The 10,425-nt window shown below is 55.9% G+C and overlaps 1 protein-coding gene across 3 annotated transcripts; it reads right to left on the reverse strand.

Moving 5' to 3' along the window:
- Positions 1 to 581: 581 nt before the first annotated feature.
- On the reverse strand, positions 582 to 10,425 carry TAL1 (TAL bHLH transcription factor 1, erythroid differentiation factor). 3 transcript variants are annotated; one of them, XM_050900838.1, is made up of 5 exons: positions 10,322 to 10,425; positions 8,761 to 8,910; positions 6,983 to 7,411; positions 6,057 to 6,148; positions 582 to 1,610 (listed from the first exon to the last, which is right to left on the reverse strand). In XM_050900838.1, coding segments are annotated over exons 2-5 (942 nt in total). In that variant the 5' UTR covers positions 8,763 to 8,910; positions 10,322 to 10,425; the 3' UTR covers positions 582 to 1,191. The 3 variants fall into 3 exon arrangements, with proteins under 3 accessions (XP_050756795.1, XP_050756796.1, XP_050756794.1); XM_050900839.1 differs by lacking the exon at positions 10,322 to 10,425 and adding an exon at positions 8,179 to 8,534 and having other exon boundaries at positions 8,761 to 8,771; XM_050900837.1 differs by lacking the exon at positions 8,761 to 8,910.

Below are 10,425 nucleotides of genomic sequence, written 5' to 3' on the forward strand. Positions count from 1 at the left end.
ATTCGGAGAGGCTGTGGGCTCCTACCAGCCTCAGGCAGGCGAGGACCCTCCTAACGCCGGAATAAATCCAGCGCTGTAGTCCAGTCTGCGGGCATTGGCACAGCTGAACCACCACCATTTTCACACAATAAAACCAAAAATTTCAAAGCATACCATTAAAACCCTTTTATAACTCTATGTACACGCGCACTGTTGATGCATCATCGACTCCTTTTGCCTTTTTGTTGCTTTTTGAATTTAAAATTCCCCCAGTCCAAGGGGATGCTTCACTAGCAAATATTTTTTTTTCCCTTACCAATTCTGAAATTGATCTTCCTTGAGAGAAGCTCTGGCCCTACAGACACAGCTGGGAAAACTCTAGGAGACCACAACAGGCTTGGAGCTCACCTGCTGAGCGTTACCAGCAGAAAAATCAGGGACTGGGAGGGCAGCAGAAAACACCTATGTACCTTTTCGTTCAGTGGATACTGCATGACAGCGTTAAACAGAAGTAATCCCACGTCATAAATACAACAACCCCAAACAATCCAAAGTTAGGTAGAAGGGAAAGGAAGAAAGGAAAAAAAAAAAGGAGAGAAAAAGAAAAAGTCTTAATCCTTTTAATAGTTCTTTTGCTGAGGGTATTTTTTCACCTCTTTAAAAAGATACAGTCAAAAGCTCTCGGACAACAGGAACACGTGGCCCCAGCTCCTGCTCGGACCAGTTGTATATGCCACAGGCTGGAGAAATGCTGCAGCGCTGGCCGGTTTCAGCAGTCTCCAGCACCACGTGGAGCTGGAAAGCGTTGGTGGCCTCCACCAGCAGTGAAAGAGGAGTTCCATGTCTCAACCAGTGACTGTTTAAAAAGCGACGGTCAGTCGTCAAATGGTCTGAAAACCCCCTAAATGCTGGAGAGGTGCTGGCCGCGTCTCCTTCCCCTCTGCAGAGTCACATCATAAGCAGTATGTACAATGAAGATGACTTCAATGCTTTTCTTCTTTGTACGATCACGTACCTAAATACTGAATGTCCATCTGGTTTGGTCTTGTCCTCGGCCAACGCGCCGGCCGCTCCGTCCCGGGCTGGGGAGGACAGGGAGCCCGAGCCCCCGGGGAAAGGCAGAGTCACAAATCCCACGGGCACAAGTTCCAGCATCCGCACGCTCGGGTCTCGCCTCCCCCCTTGCTGCTTCAGGAGCGATGCGGAAGGTCATCACCGCTGCGTGTTGCCTTCTACAGGGAGAATGGCGTGGTGCAGGTTCCGCGTGTGCTTTGAATCTAGTGTTTCATGCTCTTCCGTGAAGCTGTCCGGGCTTGCTGCTCCGTCTAAAGAACTTCCACAGCTAGAGTTAGGAGACAACATGTCCTGCAGGAGGTCTTCCTGGACTATCCCAGAGTCTTTGTTCACTTTGCCCCTTTGGTTTCCTTCTTCCTCCTGGTCGTTGAGCAGCTTGGCCAGGAAGTTGATGTATTTCATAGCCAGGCGCAAAATCTCATTCTTGCTCAGTTTTTTGTCGGGCGGGTGGGTGGGGATGAGCTTGCGAAGCTCCGCAAAGGCTCCGTTGACATTCTGCTGTCTCCACCTCTCCCGGCTATTGGTAAAAATGCGACGAACCACTTTCGTATGAGGACCTGCAATTGCAACCATGCAGAATTAGGAGCGGGGCGTAACAGGTCATTTATTACTTTGCTCAATAGGTCACCGTTTCCCAAATGAACCGATTTATTTTAGTCACATCAGCAAGGCAGTGAAACAGGAGTTTCCAGCTAACTGGAAGCTAACCTGACAAGCTGAGGTAGCCGTAACTTCTGTTCAAGCCACTGGAAAGGAAAAATAGAGTTGCGTCTTTTTAGATGTCTCCTGAGACGCCTAAATTTACCTCTCCAAGGAGGAATGCTCAGGCCGTGACACATCTGCAGAAGGCTGCTATATTTTTAGGGTATCTCAGCAACAAAGGTCCTATTAAAAGTTTATCTCACTAGATGGTTTTATTTTCTATCCCAAAAACGTCTTAAGGACATACCATTGTGACAGGAGGTAATTAGCTTGAGCAGAGGCTTTGACAACTCTAAGATCCAGAGATCTTCCCTGATGTAGGCAGGATCTAGAGCTGATAAAGACTGTAGGACTGCCACCAGCCCTCTGGGTGGTTTATATGAAATGGGGTGGCCGGATTCACCCCGTAGCAATGAGGACGGGTAGCAATGAGACACACAGAGTGAAAGCAGCGTCCTTGCTGGAAGGCTGATCACGCATGGAGGATGAAGCAGTTTCACAGCTGACCTGAGGACTCCCTGCTCTCTCTGCACATCATGGCAAAGACTCCCTATCTGACAGTAACTGGAGAAGGGACTCTAAATTGCTAGAGGTGTCCATTTGGCTCAGTTACCTGCGAACTCCAGTTAAATCCCTGTGATTTTACAGCCGTATTCCTGATAGAGCATGTTACACAGGATGGACGCACAAAACGCATCAATTCTCCTTCGAGATCATCAGGGCAACTCCCGTTGGCACGAGCGAGACATTGTCTCTGTGCTAGGAGAGACCCAAAAGCACATCTGCCCAGAAGTACCGTGCTGCAGGTGTAGCAACGCTGTAAATCAGGACTGCAGGTCCTTGGGTCCGTGGAAACCAGTTCATGTAAGGAGACACTACCATTAAGATGCTTTTATTATTACACCCTTTCCATCCTCACGTCCAGGAGACACCAACAGCGGAAGCACACAGCGATCTCATGAAACTATGGGAGAATGATGATGGCAGAAACCCCCATAGGATGGGAAGCATCACATACAGTGAAAACCATAACAAAGTATGAAGCAAAGACTTGCAGATACCACATCGGTGAGTCGTACCCCAAATTACAGGCTGTGGATATTCCCATCCGCACCATCTCTCCCCTGTAGCCCCCACTCTGAGACACTTGCCTAACTACTCCCTCCTGGTGGGAGCAAGTCCCTGGCCGTGGTGAGCCGTTTAAGCCATAGCTCTGCTATCATCCAGTGACACCAGCATCCTGGGGGGCATTTAAACATCATTATTCTTATATAGCAAAACTCATGGCTGCTTTGACTGTGGCTGAGCACCCGAACAGATGTGATTTTTGAGGCATCCTAGTCAGGCTGCAGCTTGACAGATCCCACCTGGCACGACACAAGAAGAGGAATCCCACGTTCCAGCTGATTAAACACCATCACACTTTCCTCCCTTCAGGGGAAACTGAGCCCCTTCAGCCCAGCACATCGCACAAAATACCCCCCACCGCAGGGTTTGCATGGGGACACACTCCCAGGCAGCCAGATTAAAGCTACCGGCTTCTCCAGCGTGCGAGCAGCCATACAACTTGCTTCTCCTCACAGCGCGCTCAGGAGCAGGGAGTCCCCCAAAATTGCAAAGAGCCCCTGGGATAAGCTGGGGGATGTCAGAATGAGAAACTCATCTCCGACCTCTAAGACCCTGGTCTGATGCTTTAATAAAGGCAATTTTCCACTCCCAAACAGCACATATAATTAATTCCCTTCATATGAATTAATGTGCAAGAGCTCATGGAAAGGGAAGGTTTCTTGTCCCTGCTGTGCACAGCCCACTGTGCCATGAGGTCGTGGGGAAGGTGATGGGGACCAAGGGGACCTCAACAACACCAGGCTGCCCAGCACTGCTAGTAAGGCAGTGGAGAATGTGCTACAACCTGCTACAATAATACAACGGTTTCAACACTTAAATGCTCTTTCCAGACAAGACAAAGCAACCAGCCTCGAGTCCAGAAGGAGATGCAGCTTAAAACCTTTTTACTCCCATAAGGGTATGAGGAAAAAAAAACTTGGATACTGTTTATTTTCCAAAAAAAATCTCAAGAGACTTCCAGTCTTCACAGGCTTCAAACATGCATCTCTATTCACTGAAAGTTGCTGACTAAAAGGCATCTATTCACAAATAGGTCAGAAATCAGAAAAAAGACCTGTTCATTTTCATCCAGGGGCACCCAAACCAAGCTCCAGTATATAACACAAATTCTGACACCACTCATATTTTTGATTCCTGTATCAACAGAATTAAACATATCTTTTAGAAAGAGATCAGGTTTTGGCCAAAGCATGTCAAGCAATGGAGAAATTTAAAATGCCCCATAGCTGTGTTATAATAGAAGAGATTTATTTCTCATAAAGAAACTTGCCTCATAATTAATTCAAGCAGTCGGCTGAGAATTTTTGCCTGGATTTTGTTCCAATTCATTGACTGATGCTTTTTAAATTGTAATTAGAGATCTGAGGAAAACTAATAAAAAGAAGAGCTTCCAAAGTTCCAGAATATCCTTGCAGATACTGTTTTACATTTTTATCTCCATTTATATCTATTTTTTAAGAAGGTATTCAAGGCACCAAACTTTCCCAACAATGAAGAAAGAAATAGTTGCAAAAAACCTGCCACTCGTTTCCTTACAGAGGAAACCAAACACCAAGCGCCCGGCAAGACTCTCCTGCCCTTCTGCACCTCCCAAGGGCTGAGGACCCACAGGAGCGAAGCTCCGGCATGCTCCAGATGTCACCTGGCAGGTGACAGTCAGAGCGATGAGCAAAGCCCGGCAGACCACACAGATGCCTCAGCATGGGATGCACATCCCTACAAATTGCTCCTGGTTAGACAGCATCATCTGGTACCTGTTTTTTCCCCCAAAAAATTCTGAGACCAGTCCTGGAAATTCACATAAGCCAGAACCTGCAGGATTGGGCCCAATCTCTACACCTGCGTTAAAGCACATATCCAAAAACTTGGTTACAACCAAATATCTCTGTAATCCTTAATATCTAATTTAACAGCAAGTCAAAAGCTTCAGTCAGACACTGTGATTTGATGGACTTTTCACCGTAGCCACTAAGCCTCTGAATGGAAACCCAGACAAAAAGACCTTGTGCCGGGGGCTGAGACAACCCCTGCCCCACGGGGCTGCGGTCTGAAAGGCCCAGGCAGACGGAGGAGGGCAGAGAGTGGGGAGAGAGGGACTGATGAAGGCAGATAATGCCCTGGGCCCATCATTTCGGACTGTATTACATTAGAGCGATGTGGATTATGATTTGATCGGATTTTAGATTAGCCGGGTAGAAGGAAAGGGACAGCTAGCTAGACAGAAGGAAAATTAATCGTCTGGCGATTGAAATACAGTGTTTACAATTGCTAAAGAGGAAACACATTTCAATGGCTCTCATTTGCACGGGCTGTTAACTCTGCAGATAAACGTGTCAGCCTTCCACGTGCAAATTGCTCTTGCAAACACCCCTTTGCGTGGGCAGCGCTGCCGCCTGCACGCAGCCTCCTGCAACCCACGCCGGCTGCCCGGGAGCAGGCAGCGGGATCCTGCCCTGCCTTCTCCCTGCCTTCTTTTCTTTGAAATTATCCTGCCAGTCCGACAGGGATCCCCGCACCTGGGATCTCTGCTCGGACACCAGACTGTCACCCTCCACATCTGCTCCCAGGCTCTGCCACAAGACCAGACACGGGATATTTCTCCACGGCAGACTGCAGCAGGCTGTGGATATATACTGAATCGAGCCGTAGACAAGCTGGCAAAGGGACCAGCCACAATCCCGCTGTGACCCTGCAGACCTTAGCACAGGTTTAGCCCTTTGCTTCTCGGCCGTTTAAAGGCGGTGGGATCTTTCTGCCCAAGGCTGTGGTCTGCGTTAGGAACGTCTCCTGGCTGAAAAGGTTTGCAAACACAGCATGTCACTGCAGTGGCCCTGATCCAGCCCCTGCACTTCAACAAAGACTTAAATTTAGTGGCTTCCTTCGGATTTAATCCCTAAGCAATTTGCAGAACAGGGATGTAATTAACCATACGCTGAACTGGTTTGCTGCGTGAAAGCAAATCCACCGAGCACGCTGCCGGTCATTAGTCGGGACAGATCTGGGCTCTGCTGTACAGACCCGCAGCGGGGGGAGCTACCCTGCCACCACAGGCATCCCATTCGCCTTTTACGATTTCGGGTTTTAATCCCAGCGTGTGGCACCGCTCAGCAACTTGCCCCCTTCAACAGATGGGGAGCCCCTCAAGAGCCAGCGCCGGGGCGAAACGCTCTCACCGTCGGTGATCTCCATCTCGTAGGGAGAGGGTCTCCTCTTCACCCGGTTGCCGCCGTACATGGAGAAGGAGTCCGGTTCGCCGAAAAACCCGCTGCAAACGAAAGGCAGAGAGGCCGTGAGGACACCCCGGCATCCCCCCCGGCATGGCCCGGCCCCCGCGGGGGGGGAAGCGCGCCGGGGGCGGCTCGGGGCCGGTGGGAAGCCGAGCTGCTCCGTGACCTCGGAGGGAGCTCACGGCTCACGAAGCCGAGCCCGGGGTCGTGCGGCGACGCGACACGACACGCGGCCGCCCGGGGACACGCACCGAGGGACGCCAGCCCTGCGTGGGCAGGGGGATGCGGGCGGCGTGGGGCACCCAGACTAGCGGCTCCGGGGCAAAACCCACCCCCCCTCCCCGCGCCCTTCTGCCCCCCAGCCGGCGGGCACGGACGCCCACCCGGGCCGGGTCCGCACCGCAGCCTCCCCCGGGAGAGGAGACGGCAGCGGGGCGCGGGGGGTCCGTCCCCGCACAGGCGGGCTGCGCTCTGCCCCTGCGAGAGCGTTTTCTGTCCCTTGCGCTTATTTGCAGGACAGAGAGAGCCCGGGTAGCTCCGAGGATCTAAACCAGCTCTCGACAAGTACCGCGCTTACTGACGGACCCCTTTGCTCTGCCTGGGGCATTTCTACCGTGACTTCCCCCCCCCCAGGAACGACAGTTTTTCGTTTCGGTTTTTTTTTTTTTTTTCCCCCTTTCTTCCTTTGCAAAGTTGCATACAAACCCGCGATGACTAAGCGCCGAGCCCCGCGCGGCGGAAGGGATGCTGCTGCTGCCGCCCCCCTCCCTCCTTCCCCGGTACCGAGCCCCGCAGCCGAGCGGGGCACCCCTCGGGGACCTGCTCCGAGGGAGCCCCGCCGGGGGATGGGGGTGGGAGACGGAGACACGGACCTGTTGATGGTGGCCAGCGGCTGGCCCAGGTTGTAGAGCATGGCCCTGCCGGGGGGCTGCAGCGGGAGCGCGGGGGGGCTCAGCTGCACCATGCGGGCCTCGCAGGCGGCCTCGGCGGCGCGGCACGGCTCGGCGCCCGGCGCTCTCTGCATCGCCTCCCCCGCCGCCTCCCGGCTTTTTATGTCCAGGGAGCCCCCCCGGCGCACCAGCTCGATGACGGGCACGGGGGCGGCGGGGGGCCCGGGGGAGGGCCGGCCCGCCTCCTTGGACGCCCCGTTGAGCAGCAGCTGGGGGTCCGCCGGCGCCTCCATGCCCCCGCGGCTGCTCTCCGGCTCGCTCGTGGTCTCCGCTTCCGAGTCGTGCCGCCGGGGGGGGCGGGCATCGCGGGGGTCACTGGGGGGCGGCGGGGCGGGCGGCCTGTCCATCGTCCTGCGGAGAGAGGCAGCGGTGAGGGGCGGCCCCGGCGGGGGGCGGGGGGGTACCCCGCCCCGGGCACCGCCCCGACGGGGGGGGGGGGGGGGCGCTTCGGGGCTCGGGCTTCGCCGGCGAGAAATGGGGGGAAAAGGGGGGGAGGGCAGGGGAGGCACTAATCACCCCAAATCAGTTGGAGTTTGCCGGCGGGACGAGCCCCGTCACCGCTGCGAGAGGGGGCCGGGGGTACGCCGGGCCACGCCGTCGAGCCGTGCGGTGCTGTGACGTCACGGAGCGCCCCGGCCCTGCCGTGACGTCACGGAGCCCCGCGGAACGGTGCGGCGCTGTGACGTCGTGCAGCGCCCCGGCTCCGCATGACGCACCGTGCAGGGGGCGGCCGGCCCCCCTCCGCAGCCGCGCAGCGGGGCCCGAGCGGCGCCCGGCGCACCGCGGTGATTTACGCCGCTACACGCGGAGGGCTGACACCATCAGGGCGGCTGCTGCAGCGAGAGGGGCTCGGCCAGCACCCGGCGCGCCGCGGCGGCGGGGTGTTACATTATGCAGCCAAATTACGGCCGGGCGGGAGGAGGCTCAGGCCCCCCCCCCCCTTCCCCTCCCGTTTGGGGGAATTTCTCCCCGTTTTGGGGACCTCAGCGGTGTTTGCCGCCCCGCGGAGCTAACCCCGTCGCGGCTCGGCGTGCCGGCAGCGGCCTCAGTCCCACGGGCGACCGCCTTGTCCTCCCATTTTAATTTTTTGTTATTATTTTTAAAACAGCGAAATATACCTGAAGCCTCTTTTGGGGGGAGAGGGGGCTAAACCAGTCCGTTACGGAGTCAGTCTCCCCGCGCATTCGCTACCGCAGGAAGGAGGAAGGGGCCCGGCGCGGAGCAGCCCTCCATCCGCCGCCGCACACGATCATTGTCCCCCTTCTCTCATAGAACGAATACTGTCGCGACAGGACACCTCGCGCCGAGGGCAGGCAGTGATATCGCGATTATTGCCATGCTGTTTCTCGCACCCTCCCTGCCCTCGTTCGTGTTTGTTTTGGTTTGGTTTTTTTTTCTCCTGTAAATAAGGGGCTTCGTGGAGCAGAGAGCTGCCACACACGGGGTCTCCTCCCCATCCTTCTCGCTCCTTTGCCTTGGGTAATTTTTTTTTTTTCGTTTCTGCTGGGCTGAATTGCGAGAGAAACCCCATTTTTTTGGCCATATCTCACCATCTCTCTTGGGGAAAAAAAAAAAACCAAACCAACCACCCAACCTAAAGCACAAGCTCTCTGCCTTCCCGCCAGCCCCCTCCCCGCCAGCCCTCTAGAAAGAAAAATCTAATTGCCTATTCCGATATTGTATAAGAAGAGATTACTCACATGTGTCATATTTAAGTAGGGACACCGCAAGTCTCTCCTGTTTCAACAAAAGCGCTCTCAGTGTCAGGCTGAATTTACTCCTCCCACCTCAAGGTACTTACGACTTTACAGAGAGGAAGGACACCCGCATCGGGATAAAACTGCTAAATCCTGGGAGGAAGAGAAGGGGGGGGGGGGGGAGAAAAAGAGGAGAGGGTGGATCTCGTGGGCCCGGATTGCCAGAGACCAGTGGAGAGAGGGGTGCAGGGGAGAGGGAAGGAGGGGAAGGCACCCCGGGGCGGCCCCTGTGATAGGGGACAGCCGGCCACCCCCGGGTCCCCCCCCGCCGCCGCCGGGCGGCTCGTCCCCGCCACGCAGCCGGGAGCCGCCGCCTCGCACACGGGGCCACAACGCGCGGCGGCCACGGCCTGGCGTGGAAAAAATAAACGGATAAAAAAGCAGTGGGGGGGGGGGGGGGGAAGGACAAAAACCAAGCCCTATATTTGGGGCGAATTGGGAGGTATTTTGGACACATTGCAAGCCCAGTCTCTCCGGGAGGAAATCCCAGACGGGGCCGGAGACGGAGTTGTTTTTCTCCCGACGGGCTCGCAAAGAGCGGCGGCGGCGTTTGTCCCACGCCAGGCTGGAAAATTTAATTCCTAAAGGGGCCGGTTACCGGCAGCGCTCCGGCCCGAGGTGCCGCGACAGCCGGGGCCGGGCAGCCGGCGGGGTGAGCCCGCTCCCCCGCCGCGGATCAACAGGAAGGCGAGGACGGTTCCCCCCCCCCCCCCCCCGCCCCGCCAACGAAATAATGAAAAATAAGGTTTTCCCCTTCGTAAAAACCGAAATAATCCCGATGGCGTGTCCTCCCGCTTTCGTTAAAAAACGAAATACACAAAACCGCAAAAATACCCGCAGCGTTTTGCCTTCATTTGGGGGTGATTTCGTTTAGAAAAATGGAGGGGGGGGGGAGATTAATTCCCCGCCCGCTGGTTTCTGCTCCGCAAAATCCTTTTGTTTTCCAGCAGCGGATCGTCAGGAAATTTCCAGCCCAGAGACGCACCTTTCCCGGGGGCTTTTTGTAGGGAAATTGCCCCAATGCGGAGGGGCGGAAGGGAGCGGTATATGGGGGGAGGACCCCCCCGGGAACAAGCGAACAGGCCCTGGCCCTCGGCCGGGCCGGGTCCTGGTCGTCCCCCCCCGGGGAGAGGCTGGGGGCAGCCGGGCCCGGCGGGCGCTTCTCCCCCGGCTCCCCCGGGGCCGCTCCCACCCACCTCCTCGCTGCCGCAGCCCGGGGGTCCCGGGGAGAGGGGGGGGGGTGTTGGGGGGAGTGGGGGTGCCGAGGAGCGCACCCCACAGTTTCAAAGGAGAAAGCGTCTTCTCCTCCTCACCCACCCCGCATCAAAGAAGGAAAAAAGATTAAAACCCAACCGCGGAAAAGACTTGGGGTTTTCCCCCCCCCCTCGCCTGTCTCTTACATGGGGCAAGAAGCCCCACAAGCACCCCTCGCTGCCCCCCGAAACCCCAGCCCGCCACACCCACCACCCCGGCCTGCTGCAGGGCCGGATTCCTCTCTACTCACCATTTGCTTTTCATTGGGAAAAGTGAGTGGAGCCATTTTGTGGCCTACGCATCGCGGCTATATTTGTAGTAAGTGTTGGGTGGCTTCAGCTGGGTAGGCTCTAA

The sequence above is a fragment of the Gymnogyps californianus genome, chromosome 8, assembly GCF_018139145.2.
Source record: "Gymnogyps californianus isolate 813 chromosome 8, ASM1813914v2, whole genome shotgun sequence".
Taxonomy (NCBI): Eukaryota; Metazoa; Chordata; class Aves; order Accipitriformes; family Cathartidae; genus Gymnogyps; species Gymnogyps californianus.

Bases quoted from the DNA above. Each gene is read 5' to 3' on its own strand.
- TAL1 (XM_050900837.1), bottom strand. The intron at 6,149-6,982 runs GTCCGTGTCTCC...TTTCGTTTGCAG, and splicing joins CCGCTGGCCACCATCAACAG to CGGGTTTTTCGGCGAACCGG. The intron at 1,611-6,056 runs GTGAGAGCGTTT...TTGCAATTGCAG, and splicing joins CGAGATGGAGATCACCGACG to GTCCTCATACGAAAGTGGTT.